The 27,215-nt window shown below is 44.7% G+C and overlaps 1 protein-coding gene across 5 annotated transcripts in view; it reads left to right on the top strand.

Moving 5' to 3' along the window:
- The window catches only part of GALNT13 (polypeptide N-acetylgalactosaminyltransferase 13), an 83,108-nt gene that overhangs the window by 10,558 nt on the left and 45,335 nt on the right, over positions 1–27,215 (top strand). For all 5 annotated transcript variants that reach the window (XM_090143449.1, XM_090143447.1, XM_090143446.1 and 2 more), the window contains exon 4: positions 22,007–22,175. In XM_090143449.1, coding sequence (XP_089999575.1) covers positions 22,007–22,175 — 169 coding nt within the window. The remainder of the gene's footprint in view (positions 1–22,006; positions 22,176–27,215) is intronic.

The raw sequence follows: 27,215 nt of genomic DNA, 5'->3' as shown, positions 1-27,215 counted from the left end.
GCCAGGGCTCCGAGGGGAAGGGAAAAGTTGGCAAGTTTGCAGAAAAGCCTGTAAAATACAGTGTTAGAATTGATAACAGTTCTGTTTCAAATGCTTTTTAAAAGATATAAGGACAGCTCGGTTCTGAACTTTTGTGGGGTTTTTTTTTGGTAGTTTGTTTTTAAATGGGTGAAATGAAAGAGATGAATGCAGAAGTTGCTGGCCCAAGGAAGGAGGTTGGAAATGAAATCTTATGTTGTGAACTAATTGCATCTAATCTAATATTTCTAGCAGATGGTTCTTCTGAAACATGCAAAGCTTGCGAAAGGCAGGGTGCCTTCAGGTCTGGCTGAAGAAATAATCCTTCTGGTATTTAAAGCAGGAGTGCTTATGCGTGGACTGGAGGTCAGTTTGCTCAGCACACTGAGCTTCCAACAAAGGAAATACTGTTTAAGCCACGGTAGTCCAGTGGCCTGCAGCTTTATCAGTTCAGCTTTATTTTTGTTTTCCACTAATTGGAATAGTTCTGAGGGACTCGAGAGGCTCGTGCTTTTGGTTCCTGCAGCTCCATCCTTCCCACAGCAGGGTCTGGGAGACCAAGTGAAGGCCAGCATCCCTTTGGGTTGTGTGCTGTGGAAGGTTGAAAGCTTAGGATGTGTCTGGGGGCCAGAGAAAGGTGCTGTGGATTTGGAATGGAAAAATACTTTCCTGCAGAAAAATACTTGGATCTTTTAATTTCAAAATCAAAATTGTTAATTAAACACAATATTTTCTGTTACAAAAGCTGTCTTTGGAGATACTTGTTTAGAAGCTTTTGGAAAACACACGTTGAACTTGGGGAAGTCAAAGCTCTCCAAGCAATAAAGCAGGGATCGTGTGCATTGACTGAAATAGTAATTGTTAGGGAGTGTGATTAGTTTAATTAAAGTGAGCGAGAGTGATGAGATGGAATTGTATTTCTGAATGCTTGTCTTTGCAGCATGACTCATGTTTTTGTAATGTGCCGTACGCTTTAGACTTCCATAAAGTAGTGTCAAATCCTTAATATTTTTGTCTAATGTTTTAACGCAGATTTCTGTTCCTGTATTATGAACTGTATTCTGAAGCAGTACAAAAGGGCTTTCATAAAATCGGTACAAGTTATTAAATTGCTATATTGAGGACAACTCGGTGTAAAGGAAAGGTTCATTTATTCAAACCCTGTAATGTATTTCTGTTTCGAGAGAGAAAAGGTCTGTTGTGATCATGTAAAGCAAGTGAATGAAACATTGGGCTGCGGTAGGAAAAGTTTGGGGTTATGGCCAAGTTTAGAAAAGAAGGCATTCATTTTGGTAGTTTCCATAGTAACGTGTTTATCTGTCAAATTACTGTATGCATAGGGCTGTCTGCATTCACAATGGGAGCAGATATTTCTTAATAGCATGCCATAAAGATTTAATGGATGGAGGGATGAATGTGTACATTGCGCTCAAGTCTTGCCACAAATTTGTTGACAAATAAAACTTGAAGTGCTGATTTGGGTATTGTGATGGGATGGTAGGCTAATTTCTAGATCAGTTCAGTTTCTAAAGATCAAGGGGGAAACTAGAGCATAGCAGATGCCTTTATGTGGTTGCAAATATTTAAAAAGAAGCAAAAGAGAAGAAAGCTTTCCTCAGAGATCTGGTGCCCCCTGATCAGAGCAAGCAGATTGCAGAGGAGCCACGTTTTCCAGCAGGCTGTGGAGGACCAATGGCAGGATGCTTCTCACTGCAGTGATGGAGGATGAACAGGTGCTGTAGGTCAGCTTTGCTTTGGTGATGGCAGGATGTGCTTTCCAGCTGATGGGTAGGTTTTTAGGTTTCCTTTTTATGTTCAGCAGATGATTCATAAAATTACTGGAAATTCTTTCCAGCCAGCAGCTTTCCTTTTTGTGCAGCACCTATCACCTTTTAGACCCGCTTGCTTGCACGTCCCTTAGTTTTGTGGGAGCTAATAAGTGATTCTTGGAAGCTGTGTGCTTCCAGCATTTCCTTTAGTAATGGATACTGTCGATGAATTATGGCTCCTTTTTGTTATTGATGCCATGCTTTAGGCCTTGAATGAAGCTTCATTGATTTCAGGAAGGCTCTGCAAACACTGTCTATGTGCTCAAGCCATCGCAAGAACTGAGGCTTAAAAATGAAGCTTGATCTGCCATCAGCCCCTTTTAATCCACTGTTAAACAATCCTTAACTTGTTCTGAAAATAACAGTGTAGCTGAGCACAGCGGAGTAGGTTTCCATCCTTTGTGAGTTCTGTGTAGGTGTTAAGAAGTGCAAGAAGACATTGGAGCAATGAGAACTATGGAGAGGTCATAGAGCATTGGAAAGTGGCGCAGCACATTGGGTGGCTCTGTGCTGCAATTCTTCTGTTTTGCAAAGGGAAATAAAGCTTTTTCTTATACTGCCGTTTAGTCGTGGTTCTTATGATTATCGTTTGTGTTTTTTTTCTCCTTGTGAAGTATCAGTGATATGGAATTGGGGGGCAACTTTTGCAAGAAATACTAATTGGTGTTATCGCTGAGAAACACTTCTCAATTATGTTTCTCTGTAGTAGTGCAGTATGAGACTTGAATAACAATTACAGATCATGATATCTGTGTGAAGCCCTGGTTGTTTGTGTATCTGAGTGCTGCTCCTGGAGACTGTTTTCTGTAGCTGTCGTGCAGAGTACTTCTCTATCTGTAATGAAAGTTTTCAGCTGCAGACGTTCTCGAGAGCCCTGATTGCCAAACCTGACAAGCTGAAGTGTGCATTCATCTGCATAATAAAGAGTAAAGAATCAGAGTGGAATTTATTCCAATGTCGTCCTTCTTGTCCTTGGGAGCCTAGTCTGTATTAAAAATCAATTAATAAGAAAAGGAAGCCAAAACAAGAACCCCAGGCTCTTACCATGCAGAAAAATGAGCGAGATGAGTAAATAGCATTGGGTACTTTGTGCCCTCTGTGATGCCCCAACTGCAGAGAGGTGTTGTTCAGCTTCTTGTTGGAGTAGGAAGGCCTGTGGTTGATGAGAGCTCTGGTGCCTCCCAGTTCCCATGTTACATGGCAGTGTTATGACAGTGCAGTGGGGAGGCTGTGGATGCCCCATTCCTGGAGGTGTTCAGGGCCAGGTTGGATGGGGCCCTGGGCAGCCTGGGCTGCTATGAAATGTGGAGGTTGGAGCTTGGTGATCTTTGAGGTCCTTTCCAACCCAAGCTACTCTATGATTCTATGATATTAATTTCTGCATCAAACAGTGTAACTTTTGACACCTTTGCCTTGAGTTTCATCCTGAAAGCTACAAGCTTTTCTGAGGCTGAGCAGCAAAATAAAACACACAAAATAATTTTTGTTCTACTGGTTGATTGGTATTATAACTAATGCTTGTGTACGTTATGTGGAGTTTCTTCCTTTTGGCATTTTGCTGCAGAGCTCCTGTCAGGGCTCTGTTAAGGTTGGAAGCAGCCTGGAAACATTTAGCCCCTAAATCTCTTAATAGTTTGTCACCATGCCTGCCTGGGCTTAGCTGTGGCAGAAATAGCCCTTTCCTCCCAAGGGTCATCATTAATTACACGCTCTGTGGCTGTTCTGTTGCAGAAATCCTGTAGCAGTGCTTTAAAAATTGGAGCTTTGGGGTGGGATAATGGAGAGAGGAAAGCTGCATGTGTGCTGTGTGTCTCCTGAGGAGCCGTTCTGCAAAGCCATGCAGATGGAGTGTGAATGTACACCTCGATGTCTTCTCCTCCCTCCATTCCCCATTGCTTCTTTCACTGATACTCACCGTGCAGAGATGTAATTTTGCTTTCCTTTCATTGAGAGAAAACAGCAGTTGCTGTTGAGATTACAAAAACTTGGCTGGCAAACAGACCTTTTAAGAGGAATTCCGATAAACATTTGGTAGAGAAGGCTGCTTCTTAAATGTGCAAATTAAGAAACGGAATTCAATTATCACTTGGTCAGTAAGGCCTTATTTCTAGGCTTGTAGGAGTAAGTATAGCACTGATCGCTTAATTGGCTTTTGGCCCTTTTTAAACTAGAGTGTTGCATGCATTTCTGTGCCAAGGAAGGTGTGCACTGCAGTGCTTTGCTCCTCTCCTCCGTGGGAACAGGGTTGGGTATGATGCTGTCCCTGTGCTGCCTGATTCCTGGGCTCACACACTCCTGGAGAACCCGGTGTGCTTTATTGTCATAGCAGTTATTGTGCTCTGCACAGCCTGCTCTTAAATGTTAAGATAATTTCAAATCTAATCAGCTGGGAAGCGTTTTTATATGCAGAATGCCTGTTTGTGTGCTCTGTGTCTTATAGTGCTGCGGTCCAAGAAAAAAATGTGTGGAAAATGGTATTTTGTGGTAATTTAGGTAGTGCTTTGTCAAATTATGTTCTGCAGGCACAGCGGTCAGCAGCACACCGACACTGTGCTGAAGGGTTACGCTTCTGTGTTATGTTATGGAATGTTTTCAAGTATAAATAAGCTATTTTTTAGTTAAAGGGTGTTTATGGTGTTTATTTTATTTTGTAAAGAAGCTTTCTGTCTGTAAAAGTGCAGGGATACACTGATGCTTGGTATAGGTTCTGTTAAAAGCGATTCCTAACACTCTGGCATTGCTCAGTGATGATAAGCTTGAAAACAGAATCACAGAATGGTTGGGTTGGAAGGGACCTCAAGGACCATGAAGCTCCAACCCCCTGCCACACGCAGGGCCACCAACCTCCACATTTCACAGCAGCCCAGGCTGCCCAGGGCCCCATCCAACCTGGCCTTGAACACCTCCAGGGATGGACGGGGCATCCACAGCCTCTCTGGGCAGCTGTTCCAGCACTCTCATAGCAAAGAACTTCCCCCTGACATCCAACTGTCTCACTCCGATTTATAGGAGGGAGAGGAAGTTCTTTTAATATCTGTATACCCGGCGTGAGATTAGGAAACAACGGTTCAAATGTTGGTCCGACCGGTTTATTACAGATCTTAATTAGGGAGATGGGGAAGGGGAGGACGGCCACTATTATGAATTAGGGTAATGGGAAAGGGAAGGAGGGCGATAGAAAAGATATGAAAGAAGAAGCAGAGTCTTTATAGGAAGCAAGAGGGAGATAGTCACCACCATGGATCCAGCGTGGTTCATAGTTCAGCCACTGATCTTCATTAGTGGTGGGTCATCAAGCATTGTTGTTCTGTAGATGACAAGGACAGCAACAACGAATGCCGACGGTGACCATGGTGATGATGGCCCCTTTTCAATGCTTTCCAAGTGGTCAAGTCAGCTGTCTTTGGAGTGACAGCTCAAATCCAAAGTGTTGAGTCAGCTCTCCTTGGAGTGGCAGCTTCTGGCTCTGGGATCTCAGCAGAAATTCCTTTGTTCCCACCTTCTGGGCCTTGCCAGCAGATAAGAGGGAGCAGGGATGCCCATCTGCATCCTGTTTTTCACAGGACACGATGGTATCGTTCCCCAGTTTTCCCATACCAAGCTGGAGCTATTTAGTCACAGGCCAGATCTTCTGCCAGTAAACACTCCTAAGCACTCTATTCTGGAGGTAAGCAACTCTGGAGGAAGGGGCCTTCAAATGTTCCCAAAGTGATGCTGATTGTCACACGGTAGCACCCATCACTTGCCTCCTCAACAAATCAATCAGAGTCTTATCACAAGAAATACCTCAGGAAGCAAGCTTTGAGCCAAAAAACGAAGAAGGATTCTCACACCAACCTAAATCTTCTCTCCCTCAACTTCAAACCATTCCCCCTTGTCCTGCTGTTATCAGAGAGTTGAAAACCTATCTCCAGTTCCCATTTCTCATTAGCTCTTACAGGTGGTTGCATGTAAGCATGTGCCAAGCGCTGTGCCCAGTGCCTTGGCCAGTCTTGGCTTTGTTCAGTAGAGGGTTAGTAGAGGACATTCTCCACTCACAAACCTTTGAGCCTAGAGCTGCCACGTTCTTGGTAACTTCACATTCCCACACCTGCGAGGCAAGAGTGATTAAGCTGTATTTGTCCATGTTTTGTTGCAGATGGAATGCCAGGCTCTGGCCTTGGGACCTCGGCATCGCTGCACTCAGTGTAAGTGCAGAGGGACTGTGACAAAGAACATCTAAAAACAAACCAAAACATCCTCATGTATCAACCTCCTCAGTATGGCGTACTGTGTCATTACTGCAGTGAGTTCAGCTGTGTGTTCCTTGCTGCTGCGTGGAGATAATTCTGCACTCCAGAGTGCCTTGAATTGCAGGAGCAATATTCCTTGAGTGATGTTGGTATCTGAAAACCAAATAAAACTTTAATCATAAAAGACTTTCTCCATTAAGCGATAAGAGCGCTTTGTAATAAAAGAACTTGTCAGTCTTCCATGGTTTAGGAATAATTTAACCATGTTAAATTCCCTCAATTTAGGCTTTATATAATGGCAATTTCTCCTACTTGCTGCTCGGAAGTTTAAATACAGCGTGTAGGGACCTTCCTGCTGATGGGTTTGGCAGTTGGTTCCACTTTTGATAGTCTTAAAATTTAACTGCATGAAATTATCCTGTTTTAAACTTCATAAAACGTCAATTTGCCTCATTCTTCTACTGGGTGGAAATGATGATTTTGGATTGAATGTACCGTAGCATTAACACAGGCAGCGTGCTGGTGCGTGCGATGGCTTGGTGCTGCCTGCTTGACAGTATGTGTGGCTGTGTTTGTGGAGTTGACCTTGGGATTGTGACCTCCTCTGTCACCAGGACTGATGCACTGCAGTGGGTTGAGGTCTGTGTGACACATCGCTGATGCTGGGCCGTGTTCGAGGCCTTTGGGTGCCTCAGAATAAGATATGGGTGTTGCTTCCTTCGAGGAGAAGTGCAGAAGTGAGCCCAGGTGGGGTAGGAAGAGGTGTTGGTTGGGCTTTGTTTGTTTTCTTTTTGGTTTGTCTCCTCTGAGGTCTGTTGCTGTTTTGAAAACTAAAGATTTGTATCGCTGATAAATATTTCCTTTAAGCGTTTCATTTGATTTCCTCAAGGATTCTCTATTTACCGTCATAATTATTTATGTCTCTGCTTAGCCCTCCATGCTAGGTACTTTAATCCTGATGTGACACGACAAGACAAGGAAAATGGGAACATACGCTGTGTGAAAGAGCATTTATATTTAAATGTAATGAATACTTGAATCGTTTTGCTTTAAGAATGAGTTGTTAGATGGTTCTGGTGTGGATGCTGAGCAGAGGGAGCTCAGTTCCTTTATACCTACTGCTGAGCAGAGAAGAAGAGCAGTAGAGGCCAGCATCTATTGGTGGGTATGGGAGGATCACGGGATCACAGAATGGCCTGGGTTGGAAGGGACCTCAAGGATCACAAAGCTCCAACCCTCCTTGCTGTAGGCAGGGCCACCAACGTCCACATTTCACAGCAGCCCAGGCTGCCCAGGGCCCCATCCAACCTGGCCTTGAACACCTCCAGGGATGGACGGGGCATCCACAGCCTCTCTGGGCAGCTGTTCCAGCACCTCACCGCTCTCTCTGTAAAGAGTAGTGTGCACATAGTTGTTGTGTATATCCCTTGCTGCTTTGTTCTAAAGGTGCTAATACTCAAGAAAAGCATTTTGCTGTTTCTGTGGTGCAGATTTCTTATGTTGTCTTTAATTAAACTGCTGTGCTTGAAGTGATTTTCTTATGGGACTGTTTGTTACTTTCTGTAGGTGTAGAAGTTGCTCTGACACTGCTTTGAGAGCCATGTGTCACAAATGAGACAGGGCAGATGCTCCATAGAAATGCTGTTCATCTGGTGTGTTTTATGGCAGCGTGAAGAATAAAGTGAGAGGAAAGAACAGGTCACGCACCTCAAATTCAGCCACTAAAGCAGCCTTGGTTTGTGTACTGAGCATCAGTGGCTCAAGGTACAAGGAGTGAATAAATAAATCATTTAAGTGTATTAAGATTGCTCAGTGTGATGAATATATATTCTTTCAGTCATTATCCTTTCTGGTACTGTGGAAAATGAATCTCATAGGTAAATACTATGGAATGAACTTTGGCTGTAGATGCATAAGTTTCTATTCATTTATCTGAGGCCATATGCCTCCTGTGTTTCTGGCAGACACCTGGAACCACGAGGGAAGGTAACCTGCCTGGTTTTTGGGTTTTCAGAGGAATTAAATAGTCGGCTTTGCTGCTCTCATCTGCTCTGGGTGAGCCCTTTTGGTGGGGGGTGGGGAGTGGTTATAGGTTAACTGTGTATGAAAATAGGATGGTGAGAAAATAATGAAGCATTCAGGACTTTATGGTTCTGTTTCAGGTGCTTTTATTAAACAATTAAGAGATAGCTGGTTCTCTTTATATATATATAAAAAAACCCCAACAAAACAGCAGCTAATTCTCTGTTTCTCTTGCAGTATGATAAAATATAATTAAAACAGGCTGCCAGAATGGAAGTGTAATTGCTAAAGTCAATTACTGTACCGAGGAGACCTCCAGCAAGAGAAAGTGTTGGGCATTCAGTGGCAGTTTGGAGCTCCCATCTCTGTATTTTCAGATTCCTGCTGCTTTTATGGTCAGAATTGTTATCCTGTAAGCATGGAAAAAGAAGGAAGGAACTTTTCTAAATCATCACAGTGGGAACAGTTAAAGCAAGCTCTTGAAACAGTCTGTAGATAATGGTGCCATTGTAAGTCTTAATTTTAGCTTGCAAAGGCCTGTACAGGCGTTTTAATTAAAAATACCTTTTGCTTTGAGCTTTCTGTAATTTAGGGTGGAATTGATATTCAGGATGGATTCTGTGAAATCCTTGGAGTTACAGCAAAAAATTATAAGTTAGTACCAGAACTACATGCTTTGGGTTGTTCTACCCTGTCCAGTCTCCTGTGGGCACACTCCAAGCTTTGGAATGCTTGTGATGATGACGTTTAGTATTTCCTGTGATTGCTTGCTAGGAGTTAAAACTCTTGTAACCAAAGCTGAGCTTTTAGGTGGAGTGAAGGGAGGAAATGAAAAGGAAATCTTTAAATAGGTGATAGTTCTGCAGTTCAGCATGATGGTCAATATTTGTAGAGGTAAGAAGTGTTAATGTTCCAAATGGCCTAAAGCTGCTAGCAGCAGATTAAAGAGGCTGCTGGTGTGGAAATGAGGCAAGCTGACCCACATAATGATTCTGACTTTATTCCCAGGCCTCCTGCGTTGTGACATCTACCTCTGAGGTATGTTTATGGGATTTGCTTGGCTGTAATCTCAGTTTGGCTGGTATTGATTCAGGCATCAGAAGTCGTTCTTCATGCAGGTGCAAGATGCTCCAAAGCTCTCTTCTAAGAAGGGAGAAAATCTCAGAGGAGGCTCTCCATCCAGTGAGCGTTTGGAAGGAGTGAACTTGTGGATGAGAGTCCCCAGTAATGGCAGAACCTGCTCAGTGGATTGTTCAAGTGGCTTATCAGCAGGTTACGAGTGTCACCTGGGGATATGTCAGGTTATGCACAAAACTACTGACTTGGAGCCGTGGTCTAAAGTATTGTGGAGAACACAGTGTTTGCTCTCCTGAAAACGCTGTGTTGTAAACAAAACTTGTGTGTTGTCCAGCAGACTGAGAGGCTGGTAATGGGATTTACCTAAGAACCTCTGGGAATTGCCCACTGGTAAGCTCATAATTAATTCCACATTAGTGCAGGCTGCTCGCGGTGCCTGGTTGCTGCTGGGCCATCTGTGCTCACAGCAGGTGGGGAGAGCAGGAGTGTGGCTGGGTGTGGGATGGAGGGGGACAGATGGGTGCCATGCATCTGTTCTGGGAGATGCTTCCTTCCCTGGGTCAAGTTCTTCATAGAATGGCTTATGTTGGAAGGGACCTCAAGGATCAGTGAGTTCCGGTGCCTTGCTGTGAGCTGGCTGCCCCCCAGCTCAGGCTGCCCAGCATCCACCCACAGCCTTGGGCACCTCTAGGATGGAGCACCCAGAGCTCTGGGCAGCACTGCCAGGCCCTCATTGCCCTAAGTGTACATTCTGAAGTTATTTCCCACATTGGCATCAAAATCATTTCAAGAAGGTGTATTTTTCTGGGCTCAGTGTTGTCCTTCTCCATGTACGTAATCTTCAGAATTAACTTCTGGGGTTGAGGTGTTCACAGCAATGAGAACTCTATGTTTGCAAGTATTGGTTTAAGTAGTTCGAGAGCTGTGAAACTAATGGGAAATAAAGAAAAGGGAAAGAAGTAAAGATTTGCCTGCCTCATCAGCTTGGGAATAATGAACAAACATGAGAGACAATCGGGTGTGTTTTAGTAGGATTATTCCTATTTTTTTTCTCCAGTTTCCTGCTATGGAAGCATCACATTCAGGATAGCTTTAGCCCTGCTCAAGCATGGCTGCTGCCTGTGGTGCAGGCAGGGCTGGATTTACGGCTGCCTCATCTGTGCCAGCTGGCGAATGGCAGTGATGGGATGTCAGTGGGACAGAGGAGCAGTGTGAACCTTATTAGTGCTTGGAAATGTTGCTGGCTCTTAAGAGGCGAGACACGTTAACCCGTTTATTAAACGGTATCAAAATTAATTTTAGTTTCCTTTTAAAGCTTGTTGTTATTCTCTTCCTTATTCTGAAATATTCTGCAGTCAGTCTGCACAGCTCCTTTGCACTGCAGGAAGAGCTCGAGGCTTTGTGTGCTTGACTTTGCTGTCTCCGTTTATGAGAAATTCCCCTGGATGTCACAGCTTCAGTCAGTGCTGCTTATGCTGAAAATGTGTGTTCCTAAATGGGCTCTGTTCAGGGAGCACAAGTAATTACTCTCCTGCTTTTGTGTTTGCTACCTGTTACTGCAGTCTGCGGAGCTGTTGCTTTAGAATTTGTTTGAAGTCTTTTAATCTTTAGACCCTACGCTGTGTGTTACCATAATGATGATACTAACACATCCATTAATTTAGCTAATGCTTCACCAAATTTGCAGTTGTCTCATCTGTTGCAGCCGTACATAACTGCTGAAACACGCACAAGATGTCACACCCCCACAAAACCTCTCCAGAAGAATAAACATATTTATGTCCCCTCTAAATGCATGCTGTCTGTTTTCCTGCAGGCTTCGTGCTGTGCTGGAAATAGGTTTTACTCAGTTTTAGAGGTACGTGTTTAAAACATAATTAAAGTGAGTTTGCATAGAAATTACTTCTTTTTTTTTCCTGCTCACCCCCACATGTGCTCAAACACACACAGTTTGCTTGACTCTGAGTCTGCTTTTGCTTTTGGGTTCATTTTGTCTGAGATGTGATCATCTTTGACTGCTGGGTTTCTATTTCTGCATTTTACAAGATTTTGTTGACAGCCACACTGTCCTTTTGCTGTCTTTCCAAATTAATTTTTGTCACTGCAATTTTCAGACTTTTTAGCCTATTCTTTATAGATGTATCCTTTTTTTTTTCTAAATTAGGTTAGTGCTCTGTCAGATTGTTAGCGTTTGAACTTTGTCATCTCACTGCCTCTCATTAGAGACTCATTTTTGTTTTTACATCTGATCTGTGTGATCTGATGTACATTCATGCAGCTCCATGGCAGGTGTTGGTGCAGCAGGCAGTGGCTCTTAGTGGTGCACTGGGCACATGGTTGGACTTGGTGGCCTTGGAGGTCTTTTCCAACTGGAATGATTCTGTGAACCAAGAAGTGAAAAACCTGACAAAATAAGCAACACATCAATGACTGTTCTATAGTGCTGGCAGTCTTGTACCAAGCCCAAGCCCTGCTGTGGTTCTTTTCTGCATTCTACAAGCCAGACTGGTGATAAGAGACCAGAAAATGCTATTTTTGCAGCTCGAGCCCCAGCAGCTCTGTGTTTCTGACATGGGCAGCAGTGAGGACAGGAGCTAAGTGCCTGCTGCTAATCCCTGGGATTGCAGCCTGACGGGCAGAAAGCTTCTAAGTGGGAGATAAGCACATAAGGAGGGATAATGTGTCTGTTACTGCTCAGCTGAGGAAGGAAGAGGCACAACGACCTGACCCCACAAAGGTCCCCACCTCTCATGACAACTCTTCCCTCTTGCTCCAATTGTCGTTGTGATAAGTTTATTGGAAGCAAAAGCAATTGATGAGGGTATCTCCTTGGTACTTCTCAGCAGCTGCTCCATTCTCACTAAGTGAGATTGTATTCAGGATGAAGAATTGCTCTCAATTTGTACTTGGCTGGCAGACTGCTGGGTTGCTGAGCTGATCGCACCCAGAAGGCTGCTGCTGTGGGTCTGGGCCCTTGCTGTGGGGCAGGCAGTGATGCTCCTAGGGGCAGCATCCTTGGAAGGTGGCACAAACTAACCTGCAGCTCAGCACTGCCTCATGTAAGGGCTGTAACCAATCAGGGAGGATATACTGCCCAGTGCAGAGCTGCTGGTCTCAGCTGGAGAGAATTGGGTGCCCTCTGGAAGTGCCTTTTTCTCTCCGGCAGCTGAAAGGAAGGCTTTATCAACCACTGATGGGTAAACTTAAATTAGCTTAATCCAACATTGTTTGCCTGTCTGATGTTAATAAGATGCAGGTAGCACCATCTGGTCCCCTCAGAATCACAGAATGGCCCAGGTTGGAAGGGACCTCAAGGATCATGAAGCTCCAACCCCCCTGCCCCAGGCAGGGCCACCAGCCTCCCGTTGGGTCCCCTAATGAATGATTTTTTCCTCCCAAGGCATAGACAAACCCCTTTCTTTGAGCATGCTGGAGCTAACATTGAGCTGTTTAATGAAACCACAGGCACTGAGTGGTGCGTGGATGCTGTTTCCCTACTAGGATATAAAAGGAGGAAGAGAAAGTAGACCTCCAGATGCGTGGTGGAGGAAGCAGTTGGGTGCTTTCCTTCAGCCTCAGGAGCAGGTGATCCACATTACTCTCTTCCAAAATAGTAACCCTGATTGCATTTCAGCATAGAAAACGGATCAAATAAAGGGCATAATTTCAAGCTTAGCTTGTTTCAGTGGAGTATTGGAATGTGTTTTATCATCAATATAGAAAATCTGAAAAAAAAAAAAGAATGCTGATCTGGTATCAACGTGAGAAAGGTTTTGTGACGCGCATCATCTTCATGTTTTTCTCTTTGCTCTTCTTGAAAGGAATTAAGGTTAAGACATGAAGGTTTTCCTCCCCAGGAGCATTATGGCTGTGGGAGATGGAGCTCTGTGCAGTGGTGTTTTCAGTTCCCTCCATCTGCTGCCACCTCTCCATGGTTTCTTTCACCATCCTGCCTGCACCAGCTGCCTCAGTGCACTCCCCCTGCATCACCTGCCTCATCACCTGCCTTGGCTTCCTTAATTGCCGCATTGATTGGAATTAATGGCATTAGTGGGACAGCTGGCATGTTGCAATAGAAAGGAAAATTAATGAAGGAGGGCACAATTACATAAGCCTGTACCCTTGCTGGAAGTTTTCAGCTATAAACTGCTCACAGACTATTATAAATGGAAAATAAGGCAATTCCTGCCTCGGTTTTGCTCTTCCTACAGAGGAAGAGGGGGCAAAATTTAAGTGAGTTTGAGAAATGCTTTGTTCCTCATGTGAGTGCGTTCATCCTCACCCTTGCTTAGTGTAATGAATTTCCCAGTTCTGTGGTGCAAGTTAAGTGCAGGTTACATAAGAACAATTAATATGTGGCAGGATTTGTGAGGAAATGAATCTTGTAAGGGAAATAAGAGATTCTTCTCAAAAATTCATGTGGTTCAGCTGGGAAACTGATAAAAGAAAAGCTGCATAATTTAATTATATCACAGAATCACAGAATGGCCTGGGTTGCAAAGGCCCACAGTGCTCACCCAGTTCCAACCCCCTGCTGTGTGCAGGTCGCCAACCAGCAGCCCAGGCTGCCCAGAGCCACATCCAGCCTGGCCTTGAATGCCTGCAGGGATGGGGCATCCACAGCCTCCTTGGGCAACCTGTTTCATTTTACAGTTCTGGTTTTCCATTGGAACAAGGAGCAGACTGGAAGACATTAGCTAAGGTAGTGCCTTAATTTAATTGGAGCCAATCCTTCGATTGTTTTTCTTTCTCAGTGCTTGTGTTTAAATGAAAAACCATCGTATGTTTGTAGCTGTGTGTTTGGAACTGCTGTGTTCTCTTCCAGGAACATCTTTCAGGAAATGAAGCTTTCAGTGCAAATCATAGAGAGACTTTTAAGATGCACGGAAGTCTGTTGTTAGTGTGCACTGTTAATGGCAAGTTAGTTTTTATATAATTTCAGGCATTTTTTCTTTTATCAACCCCTCTAAGAGAAAGAAACGTGCAAGTTACATCTTACTGTGTAGTTAGCTCTTATCAAGGGTGCAGTGCTGTGTTGATCAGCACCAGTGTCTTAGATACATGCTGTTAACCTATCTATCTAGACAGCGCCTTTGATTCCCCTTCATCTATTTCAGCAATTAAAAATGCACTTCAATTAATACGTGTGCATATAGGGTGCAGTTTCTTGGAAGAGTGATCAGTTCTGTGTGTGTGTGTGCAAAGAACCATTGGCTGTGCCTGCAGGCAGATCCCACACTGCTGCTCAGCACTGGGGAATGGAGCAGAACATGTGGGTATGCACTCTGTGTTTTCTCTTTAAGAAGAGTGAAAATTCTAAGTTGTAAAGGAGGTAGAGTGAAGGCTGCTCTGGGTTTGGAAAGCCAGCTTGTGCTCGTGGTTAAGTGCAAGTTTAAATTTTCTGCCTGTTTAACTGTTGGAAGACTCTCCAGCTTAAGCTCAGATTATTTATGTTATGTTTCTTCTTTTTTTTTTTCTGTGCATCTTGAGATGTAAACTCTTCTGGCATCATTTGACTTGTCACTTACTGCTTAGGCTGGTTGGTTGGCTATGTATGTAGATAGGAAGTTACTGCTTAAGCAAGCAGCGATGGGATATATTACCATTATGAAAACAGTCATGAGGTCCTTTCTTCACCCTTGGACAGTTTCTTCTGACAAGAGAAGGATGTTATGCATTTGATGCGAATGAAATGGAAATATCTGCAATATTGAATGTCTGCCGATTGTTTTTTTTTTTTTTTTAAGCTAGTTTAAAAAAAATTGTAACACAGCCCCAAACCTATTTCCTTTCTCCTTGTCTGTAATTAGAGATGAGGCTTTTGACTCATGGTTGTTTTCAGTCTCCAGGTGTTGCTTATTGAATCCTGGTACACTGTTGCATCACCTCTTGCTGAGGAGCAGTCAGCAAACCTGATGTATAGCCCTGCCCTCAGCATTAGCACTTGCTGGTGCTTTCCAGCAGATGTGTTACAGAAATAGGAGCTCTTCCCCTTTTGCGTGTGTGATTTGTCATTAGTCACCTGCAGCAGTGCATTTACACTGCTCACTGCTTCAATCAGTGCATGCACGGCTCTCCTCCCCAAGGAGATGGATGGTTTGTTGTCTCTTTGCTTGCTTACTCCTTTGTTAAGCATGGTTTGCTTTGGAAAATATCATTTGCTGTAAGGCAGTCAGTTAGATAGGCAGTCAGTTAGATGAACAGTCACTGACCTTAATATGAAGAATCACAGGTAAGGGTTTGTTTTATTCATAACGTAATTATTTTCTCAATTATGGGGGTTAAGTCTAGAACTTACATACTTACAAACTTGATAGACCTGTGTCATATCGTGTCTGTGAGAAGTGGAAATCAATGTTTGTGAAGAAAGCACATGCATTTTTAAGAAAGTGCCAAATCTAGCAGATCGTATTGCAATAATTAAATAGGTTGTTAGGAGTGTTTTTGCTGTAGAACAGCATTCCACAATTGAAAGAAACAGTGATGGGTGCTGCCCTGTGATATGGGGTGGCCATCAGCAGGAATACGGCCATAGATCCCTGTCTGCACATGCATGTGTTGCTTCAAGGGGCAGTTGTCCTGAAAGCAGCTCAGGTAGGTAAATAGATGGATTTGGGGTGAGGAATCACTTGGGCTGTGGTGGGGCTGCTGGGGATGGTGAGGTGTTGGGAGAAGACTCTGAGGGCAGAGCTGGCAGCTGGCAGGGCCTGCTCTGCTGGCAGGGCTTTGGGCACTGCAGTAGAGGAACATACAGCTATTGGAGAGCATCCAGAGGAGAGCTGCAGAGATGGGGAAGGGCAGAGGACAGGATGTGAGAAGTGGCTGAGGTCCCTCGGTTTGTTCAGCACAGAGCAAAGGAGGCTGAAAGGGGACCTCATGGCACCACGGCTCCTCGTGAGCAGAACAGAGGGGCAGGTGCTGAACAAACATGGAACTGTTTGTGGGACAACCACAAAGAAGGATCTTGCTCTGAAGATATGTGTAGGTAAATCCAGGTAGCTGTCAGACGCTTCCTTTTTCACAGATGTGGAAACACAAAGCCTGCTGATGAAAGCAGACAAGACCCTGAGACAGGGAAGCTGTATATCTGTAATGATTGGACATTATAAGACCCTCTAAAACACTGGACTGCCAGCCAAGGAGGTCAGGAATGCTTTAAAAAATAAATGCAAGTCCTCTTACCTTCATTCCATTCAGTTACTGCCAGCTTAGTGTTACCTTGTGGAAGATTGCTTTTCCTGCCACCATAAATCATGCATTCACTGCTCTACCCTCAGTGTTTTTTGTTTTATTTCTAAGGTGAATTTCTCAGAATAACTGCTGCTGCTATAGGCCAGCATGGCATGATGTTCTGTGTGCAGACTTGTTTGGGAGCTGCATTGTGGGAGGCTCATGCAGCATGCCATCGTGCCACAATGGAGCTGCTCCATGCTGATGGGACCAGCTCCAGCAGCAGCAGGTGCAATCTGTTGGCTTTTGCTTGCCTAGCAGCTAGCATTGGGGTTTCCGTTACATCTTGATTAATATTGATATGTTAATATATCTTTCCGGGGCTGTTGCTCATTAATTTTTATTTGGAGGAAGGTAACTCATACCTCATTGTATGCGCAAGCCCAGAATTCATAATAACAGCCATAAAGGTGATGGATGAGCATTTGATTTATTGGGATGCCATTCTTTCCTTCAAGGGAAGGGGGTTGTGTCTGCTCACTGCAGCCTCTCCTGTGGGCAGCAGTGCTGTGTGAGTGGTGGGATGCTGCAGTGCATTTCAGAACGGGTGCAGGCCATGACTGTCCTTCTCCTGGATTTTGTTCCAGGACTTATTTTTATTTATTTACTTGCTATAACAAAGCAGGGAGATGAGTAGACCAAACTTCTGCTACTCTTCTTGTCAGCTTGATCTTACAGCCCTGTGTCTGAATAGCTTATTTAAATCAGGAATTGTCACTTTTTGTCTTGCTTTATGCAGCTTTGCTTCTCTCTCTCCTGAGTGTGAAACCACAAAGAAGAAAAAAAAAACCTAGATGTTCTAGATAATATCTCATTAGGCTTTGAATTTCTAGATGATATCTCATTAGGCTTTGAATTTCTATCAGTATCACAGCTGTTACCATGGTGTAAACAAGGCCAGTAATGGTGGAGACCTTTAGCTTTACGAGATTGCATCCTGTGTGCAGGTTCCTTAGGAACTCGTGAGGAGCATCATTGCCTCCCTTCAGCTCTCTTAAGGCAGCATCCAGCATCTGTAAGCAGAGCTTGTGTCCCTCCTGAGTGCTGCTTAAATCTGATGTGCGCTTTGCACTGCTCATGTGGGGCTGGCAGTAGCAGTGTGGTCTGGTGTGTCTCTGGACAACACATCTAGAAATACTATCAGAGATGTTTATGGCAGAAATTGCAATGAATTCTGGCTTTTATTATTATTCGAAAGCAACTTTTTATTTTTCGAATTTGTGGAGCTCTTGTCTTAGAAGACATTGTAAAGCAAATGATCTATATAATGATGTTTATGACAACTTTGTGGGATTTGTTACGACTGTATAATTAAAACTAGAATTCTTTATGTTCCGGATTAAGATGAGCCTGAGCACAGTTCTGAGCAGCAAAAGATACATCATCCAAATGGCAAAGGACTGCAAATTGATCCTTTAGTTCATTGGATTCTGTATGGAGTTTATAACAAATTACTTGGGCATAAACCAGCAGAATAATATTGAGTGTTAGAGCCACTGTGGAGGTGCAATGAAGAACGAATTACTTGTTCAGGATTCTGGGGGATTGATTTCATGCCTTGTAGTAAGATATGATGAGGAACTACATAATGCAGGATTGCTTGGGAAGGGCCTTTGCTGGTAGGGGCAGCAGGGCAGGCAGCTCTGCCTGTCTCTCAGATCACACTTAAGTTACTACTGGTTTTATTTATTAATTCTTCCAATTGCAGTTCCAATCAAAACTGTCTGCCTTGGACATCTCCAGCAGCTACCAGGATGTGGTCCTGGGCTCCTGGATCTGAGTGGCCCCACGGGAGCAGGGTAAGACCAGATGGTCCCTGCCAACCTCGACGTTTCTGCTCTGAAAAATGAACTTAAGTCATGTTCTCTCAACGTTTTCAGCATGAGTAGAGGCACTGGGGTGTTCTTACCAGTGAGCCATTCACATTTTATCTTCTACCCATTCTGTTTCTGAGATATCTGTGAACACAGCAAATTGGGCAGATGGCAGCTGCAGGCTTACACCCCTTAAGCTACTTTTTTCCCTATCGCTAACCTAAGATCGATTTTATCCTCACCTAGTTATTTTTAACTTTCCAAACTATAATGCCAGCGTTCCATTGATTCCTTACAAAGCTGGGAGGTTTTCTATTCAAACTGCACATTTCTGGCAGCTCCAGAATGGAGATTTGGGCCGAAGTCCCTCCCTGCAGCACTCTGCTTGTTTTGAAGCCATCTGACTGCTGCTGCTGGGGAGCATGAAGGCTGTATCATAGCCGTGCTGGGTATCAGTGCTATTTCCAGCTTTCTCCTTAGTGATTTCAACTGATCAATAATATATGAAGAATCATGGGATGACAGAATAGTTTGGGTTGGAAGGAACCTTAGAGCCCCCACATTCCCTGCCGTGGGCTTGATGTGTCCCACCAGATAGGGCTGCCCAGGGCTGTGCTGGGAAAGGGTGATGGGACAGGGGTGGGTGTACAGGGAGCCTGCTGTCTGTCCGTCTGCAAAGCAGCATCATTCCATAGCACTGCTGTGGAGGTACAAGGGCTTAAGCCAAGGTATGTGCAAGGAAAAGAAACCTTTGGAGAGAATGCATGGGTGATGAGTCCTTATATCCCCCGTGTGTCAACACATCTGAGCAGCAGTCCATGTGCAGAGCCCTTACTGAATCCTTAAAGAAATTGAATGCTTTCAAATCTATTGAGGTCAGCTTTATTTTTCCTTTCCTTATCTTGAATTCTGCACTTCGTATTCTGCACTCCACCGAAGACCTCAGTGCTTCTGGTAAGCCCTTGTGAGGAGGCTGTGTTCATTTCCAGAGCAGGCCTGTTTCCTCTGACAGATGATGACAAATGTCTGCAGGCAGAATGCTGGATAAATAGCATTTTTATTCTTTGTGGGCATGCTTCGTGTCAGTTCCATTATGCCTGCCTGCACCAAGATGGTCACTGAGGAGATGAGCGTTAATTCTTGTGCTTGGAGGTGAAGCTATTTTTGATGGACACTTTTTTTTTTTTTCAAAAGCACTTTTTATTAAAAAGCAAACCTCTGAAATCCGCTTCAGTGAGTTAACAAACAGAAGTGCTGAATCACTGCTCCTTGCTTGCAGCCCTTAAACAGAATTAGCGAAGGCATGGTGAGACACGTGTGGATGCCTTCTTGAGTGGTGGTCAGTATATACAGCTCCTTGTTGAAACCACACGGGTGTGATAGTATTCCTGAAGAGCCCCAGTTCTCCAGTCTTTATGTCTTTAGCTCCTGAAAATTCTTTTTCCTCAGTTGGGTCAAGGCAAGAGTATAATCCACTTACTGCATTGCTTGGATTTCTTGAAAGGCTGTAAAATGTCCATCAAGGGAGATATTAAATGTGTGCTATGAGTGTCTTAAGTCCAGTTAACTCTGTGTGGAGCAGGGAAAGCTTTGGTGACCTTCTGAGATCTGCATCCATCTGGTTTTGTCATTTTCTTCCATCCTGCATGTCAACAATAGCAAGAAGACTCCACGTTCATTAACCATCATGATTTCCAGGGAGGAGGAGGACAGATCTCTGTTTTTGTAAGACTTTGACAGAACTGAATTGTTGTTGGTGGAAAGACAGAGCTTGTTGCAGTCTTTGCAGAAAGGAAGGTATGAGGAGTGCACTTAGCTGGCAGCAGTCAGTGGGTTTACATGGCAGCACATACATTCAGCCATCCTTCTCTGTATTTATCATTGGAGATCATAGAATCCTAGAATGGCCTGGGTTGCAAAGGAGCACAATGCTCATCCAGTTCCAACCCCCTGCTGTGTGCAGGGTCGCCAACCAGCAGCCCAGGCTGCCCAGAGCCACATCCAGCCTGGCCTTGAATGCCTGCAGGGATGGGGCATCCACAGCCTCCTTGTAAAACATGGCTTAGCATGATGCTGCACAAACACACCAGCAGCAGGAAGAAGGCGATGAGGAGTGGCTCACCTTCTCAAGATCAAAAAGAAGCCTCTAATGAAGGCATCACAGTTTCCCTCTTTGATGTTAGTATTCCCATTCCGTGGCATTGTGGCCTTCCTTGCAGCACTGTTGTGACTTTGTGCCTTTTGAAAGCTTGGGTGACATAACCTGCAAGCTGTGTGTGTCTTCTCTGCAGGCTTGGCAAGCTGATTGCAAGCATTGCATGTATTGATTGAAATGTAGTCAGGTATCACTTTGCTTTGAGTAAAGCCGTGAGAGTGGGAAGGCTGATCAGGAAATTCCCAATTAGTTTTGTTGTAAAGCTTCACAGAGCTTCTGCTGTCCTGAGCTTTGTCTCGATGAACCTTAGCAAACAGCAGAAGCACATGGGATCTCTTACTGAAAACTCGGTTTTACTGCAGGGTGTATAAATAACTGCTGCCTTCAGGGAGAGTTTCTGTAAGTTTTCAGGCTGAGATGAGTGTGAGGCACTGTTATGGGGCATTGCCTATGCACTGGTGAGCTGGCAGTGATTCCTGCTGCAGCACAGCATCCTTGTGGTGTTGGGATGGTACCCTACACAATTTCAGGAGATACAGTTCTGTTAGATGGTTTGCTCTGAGAGGCAGCAAACTTCCTGTCGTAATGACTGTACTAATAATACACTGACAGATTTTTTTTCTCAACTTATTTGCTTTAATGGAAAGCTTCGGATCTCTACAGAAGAAAACATTCACTAAGATATTTTCAGCCAAACCCAGAGTACTTCAGCATCCCGAAACGAGCCCATTTCCTGCTGTCTTACTGCCTCAGCAGTGTCTCAGCATGGCTGCTTGCTCCCTGCTGGGCTCTCATTAGCCATGGGCCCTTGGGAAGCAGGGAGCTGCAGCCAGGGGAAAGATGCAGCCCTCAGCCTTCTCCAGCCAAAAAGAGGCAGAATTTGCTTCCATAGCCAGAATTTGCAGCTTGAAGGACCATCTCTTCAAATTCCTGTGTGCAAAGTATTGTCCTTCCTCCAAAAAGTGATGGCAGAACAGAGTTTAATTACCAGCCGTTAGTTCCAAGTACTTTATGTCTGCGTTATGCATTGCATAAATATCCCTTATGAAACACTCCAAGGGGAATTCAGTTGTGTGGACAGCTTGCAACTGAAAATGCAGCTTCACACGCAGTCGTAGTGAAAGCAGTGCACTGTGTGTGCAGCATCCAGCAGTGCTTCTGAGCAGAGCAAGTCGTGGGAATAGATCACTGGGAGATTGCTTGCTGCTCAATGAAGCATACACTACAACTGCAGGCAGAAACCTCCTGGGTACATTTCTGATACTCTTCTAGCAAGTGTGTCTAGACTGTGTTTCTGAGCACAACTTTTGCAGGGTTGAGGGGGTGTTTGTTTTTTAAAGGACAGGTTTATAATGCCATGTGCCATTCAGTTGGGAATAAATTAACCACAAAAGAAATAGGTCAGAGTGATTTAATTCATGTGCTCTTCAGATACTTTCAGCAGCTACACAAACGTTGCCCAGACCTTGTGCTTGCAGGATCTCCCTGAGAACCTGGTGCTGGGCTTTAATCCTGATGTGAGTCTCCCAGGGGTATTCATGCACTGTCACTGTGATTCCAGCTGAAAGCTGCAAGTGCTCAAAGACACCCCAGTGTTCAAAGTCGCTCTCTTGCTGTCTTGTGTTGCAGCTGTCATTTCCAGAAACCAGGAAGGACCCGGTGAGATGGGGAAGGCGGTGCTCATCCCAAAGGACGACCAGGAGAAGATGAAAGAGCTGTTTAAAATCAACCAGTTTAACCTTATGGCCAGTGACCTGATCGCTCTGAACAGAAGCTTGCCAGACGTGAGGCTGGATGGGTGAGTGCTGCTCGGGGCTCTGCTGCAGGTGAATGGGGCTGTGGCTGCAGTGCATCGTGGGCTGACTGCGGGCAAATCCTTCTTGGGCTCTGGGTGCATTGCTGGGCTCTGGTGCAGCCTGCTTATCTGGGGCTTACCAGCTCTAGATTTGGCTTCTGGTAACACATACTGAGGCAAAGAGTTAGTGCATCACAGATGTGCAGTTTATTTTGTGAACTGGTGAAAATTGTGAACTTTCAGCATTTTATACTGTGGCACGTAGCAAAATGCTCTCTGGTTTGCCATGTCACCTGCAATACTTTATTATTTTTTTCTCTAGGAAAACTTAAAGCTTTTAAAGTGATAAAAAAAAAACAAAAAAAAACCACTGTTGTTGATTTCATAGTTTTTTGTAATTAAGTTATAGGCATTGAAAAGTTGGTGTGTTAATTCTGACAAGAAGACAGCACTACCAGTGCCAGTTGTTGTCCTGCACAGTGTAACTTCCTATTGGTTCTACCTGTAGGCTTTTCTAGGATAATCACATTTTAAAGAATCTTTTTCAGAACACTTTGCGCTTGTTTAAATCTGAAGACTTTAAAGTCTGTTTATTCATGTAAATCTGATAACTTCTGATACCCTGTTATGTGACTGCTGCTGGCTCCCCTCCTTATGGGCATCTGCCATACATGCAGGGATGCTCGGAGGTGACCTCTCCACATAACTCCCATTTTTGGCAGTTCTGCCCTGTCTGGTTGCACAGCTACTTAACCCAGTGTGCTTTGGTGCAGTTACAGGCTGTGGCACTGAATACTGATGCCTGTTGCTGAATTGCTGACATCTGTACCATACCTTCTTTTGACTAGGTGTGCTAACAGCAGTACGCAGAAACCCAGCTTCTGAAGGCACTGATGTGTTTTCAGTGTAATGGGAATGGAAAGATTGAAGGTTCTACACAGCAGCTGTTCTCTGAGCAGGTGAACAAGGCAGTGAATAGCTGATCTGTCCTCAGGCTGTGCTTGCAGCTGGGTGGGCACTGACTGTTCTGCCCTATCTCCCAGCTCTGCAGTGCTGATGAGGTTCTGCCTGCTCTTGGAGTTCCTTAGGGTGGGCTCAGCAATGGATGGATGCACTTGAGCACTGGCAGATTTAGGAGAACTGTAAGGCAGAGCTACATATCCAGAAAACCCCAAATGTTTCCCCTTTTTGCACAGCACTTTAAAGGTCACAGAATCACAGAATGTTGGGCTGGAAGGGACCTCAAGGATCATGAAGCTCCAACCCCTCTGCCACAGGCAGGGCCACCAACCTCCACATTTTACACCAGCCCAGGCTGCCCAGGGCCCCAGGCATGATTTTCTATCCTAGCATTATAGTTGCTGCAGCTTGCAAGAAATGCAAATGTAGAAAAGTATGAGCTGATCTAAATGTAGGCAAGTTGCCAGATATTCTAAAATTTCCCATTTCTTCTACTTCTTAAACAGGATTGTCACTTAGCTGAAATCTTGCTTATTGCGATTTCTTTCCAATTAATATTTTCAAGTCCCTATGAAATTTTAAATCAAATAAATCCTACCTCCCTCCCACCCGTTTTATTTGTGTCTGCAAATAGCATAATTGTTCCTTAAAAACCATACCTAATTCACAAGCAACGTGAGCAATGCTTCTCCAGTGCATGACCATTTGTAATCTGGTGATGCTCATTTTCAATAGAACAGCAGCTAACATTACTGCCAGCAAAGGTGCACTCCGTGCAGCAGGTGCACCAGGAAACCTTTACTGCTTATTGCTGTTTTGCTCCTTGTTGCCTGCACTTCCCTGTGCAGGAAGGAGCCAAGAAGGTACTGCTTGGTTGGCTTCAAAAGCTCCGTCCTCCCCCTGTGAGTGATGGTTGAAAAGAAAAGGAATAATGAGCAAATAGGTAAAGTGTTCATCTCGGAGAATGGCTGTGCTTGGTGTAAGGGAGACGAGCTGTGCAGTGCTGAGACAAATCTGCCTGTGTGCATTTCTTTTATGAGAAAAGCTTTCACACTCTATCTGCATTGAAAAGACAAAGTATTTTGGGATTTCAAAAAAAAGCATCTTTTTGTTTTTCTCTTTTGAGATGCTTTCATTCCGTGTCCTGTCTTTAAGGAGGATTAAACTGTTCCAAATGCCTATTTATAATGCTTTGCTCTTAGGGAAGAATACAGTTTTTCAAGGCCAGGCTGGCTGTGGCTCTGGGCAGCCTGATCTGCTGGTTGGTGACCCTGCACACAGCAGGGGGTTGGAACTGGATGAGCACTGTGCTCCTTTGCAACCCTATGATTCTATGAGTTTTATGGCTAATGCATTTAGTATGCAACAGCAACATCTGCTGTATTGCCAGAGGTTGGAGGTGTGCTGCAGATATGTGGGTGGCTGAGCCTTGTTTGTTATATGTGCAAACTTTCCTTTCAGAGCCAGGGAGTTTTCTGGCAGGTTTTACCCTGCTGCCTGGTGCTGATGAGCTCAGTAGCACTCAGGCTGTGTCTCTTGCTTCCCACTATGCCAAGGAAACTCAGCCCACAGCCTGAGTTGTGCTGGTAACGGCCAGCCTGAAGATGTTAATCAATGTCAGGTCTAATTATGAACAATCAGATTCAACGTAGAAATGTGTAATTTTGTTTCTAAGCATATTCCTCAGTGAAGGGAAATCTATCTCCAGTCTTTTCTGAAAAAATAAGTTGCCAGTGCTATTCTACAAATTGTTAAGCCTTTATAATCGGATTTCCTTATCATGGAAATTTAGATTGAAGTCGACTGTTGTGCTGGGTCTCTGCTTACAAGCATGCATCTTCTAATCAGAAACAGCTCACGTAAGAAAAAGGCTTTTATTTTTCTGCTGTGGAGAACTTTTAATAAAAGCAGCAGTCCTGGGTGCGCAGAATTTGTGCCCATTGTCAGTGACCACAGTGTCAGAGGTGCTGCATGGAATCCAGCAGACTGGGCAGGGCTGTGAGCTGTCACATACCTGCATGAGTAATCTTTATGCTGTCAGAAGCTCTTCTGGGGGTTATCCTTGACAACCGTGCTCGGATCTGGCTGGCCTTGTTGCCTGAGACTTATGGATAGCTGGGAATATTAAGGGACTTACCCCAACAATGCCACTTCAGATGAAGGTAAGAGAATCCATTGTTAAATTTCAGGCAATAGTCATAATAAGCAGTAAGCAGACTTCTTAAGGACTGAAGGTGCTCAGCTGCTGCTCTGGCACTTTATTATAGTGCAGCTCTGGTGGTCACTTGGTGGTGGGTTTGTCCAAACACGGTCATTGCATGTCTAGGAGGCCTCTTAGAAAGAGCATGGTACAAAACATGAGAAGCAGAAGCAGTGCTTTCATCGTCATCTTGCTTAGCCTCAACTTTTTCTTAATTGTTGCTCTGGCTTGAGCACAGTGCTATGGTTTTATGCTGCCTTCTTCCAGTCCAAAGCCTTGGCTGCTGTGTGGCCCTGTGTGCTCAGAGCAGGGAAGGGGCTTTGGATGAAGAAAGAGCAGCAATCGCTGCCTGAAGTCCTTCAGTGCCTCCAGCCCTGTGCCTGGGCAGGGAGCATCCAGTTCAGCCCTGAGAAGGGAGAGCCAATTATTTTGATTTCTGATGGTTGCATCGAGTCCATTTGTCTCATGCCATGAAGTCTTGCCTTATTTCTTCTTCCAGCTCAAAGCGGTCACTGAAGTGCGTTCAGGTTTTATCTGCTTACAGCTTCCTATCAGTAAAAGCTAACTTGTTTTTAAATGTTTTACTGTGCGTATAAAGTTATGCATAGAGAAGTTCTAAACCATCCCTAAACAAGGAAGGTCAGAGAGAAATTGATCAGTGCTTTCAGCTAGAAAATGTTTGTGAATGACACAGTAGGAATTATTTTGCCTTGTGTACGTGGAGGGAGAGTTACCTGGGGTAACTGCCTGCAGGGAGGAAAGCTGCCATGGGTAACCTGCACAACATGGAAGGCAATTCCTGATGTCAGGTTGGCAGCAGTGCCTCAGGAGGTGCCTACAACCCCTGCAGTCCCATCAGCTTCTTCCAAATTGCTGAGCTCATGGCTCCCCACACTGCCAAAGCAGCTCTGGCCTCTGTGAGGTCCTTATGTATGGGATTGCTGCTGAATTTAAAGATGCTACGGTGCCATAGCGCTGATGAGGGATGCAGGGGGACCTCTGAGCTCTGCCAGGTGTGCTCAGGCTGCTGGAGCACTTCTCACAGTGGGCTTTGGGTTGCTCCTAAAGCCCTGTAAGACCAGAGCTTTGCTTTGTTTGGCTTTGCATTGCTATTGCTTAGTGGAAAATGCTGCTCCTCCAATTACTTTATCACGGTGACAGTCAGTTATTTGTGGTCTTGGCACGGAGTGAGCAGTGCAGAGATGAGGATGTTACATGTGTGCCAAGCAGAGCCTGCTCTGTGTGACAGAACACAGGCGCAAGGGGAGGCAATTCGGGTCAGGCACCAGCAGCAAAACACCCACGTGCAGGAGGAGAAAAAGAAAGTGTGAGTGCTCAGCAGGGCTGTGTTTGTACTGCAGGGTTAAATCCAAGTGGCTTACTGCTGTTCCTCTGGAAATGGGGGCAACTTCTCTGTACCAAAAGGACAGAAGTGCTGCTGGAGAGTGGAGAAGGTACCCCCCACTCTTGGCTAAGTGCCTGTGGCTGCTGGCCAGGTTTTGATGCTCACTGGTGGCCAAGAGCAGGGCTGTGCTCCCTGTGCCACCTCTTGGCTGCGTGGGGGTGGCTGTCCTGGCTTCTTTATATATACTTCCTTAATAACTGTTTTATGATGGAACAACATTGCTTATGGTGCCATCAGTTATGTCTAGAAAAGGGGTTGCTGTAAGACTAAAGCAGCATAAATCCCATACTAACTGCAATTAGAACTAAAGGGTGGTCTGCCCTGGGCAGGTGGCAGAAGCTGCAGCTGCATCTCAGCGGGCATCTGGCTGCAGTGGGGCTGTGCCCATCTGGTAAGGGCTGGTGTGATGCTCAGCCATGTCTCTGTGGGCTGCTGTCCCACCCCACTGACCTCCTGTGCTTTGATATTGCTGATGGCA

Source organism: Phasianus colchicus, chromosome 7, assembly GCF_987193195.1.
Source record: "Phasianus colchicus chromosome 7, bPhaCol1.hap1.1, whole genome shotgun sequence".
Lineage (NCBI taxonomy): Eukaryota > Metazoa > Chordata > Aves > Galliformes > Phasianidae > Phasianus > Phasianus colchicus.
The sequence above is the reverse complement of the archived record's forward strand: the minus strand, read 5'-3'. Positions and strand labels throughout refer to the sequence as shown.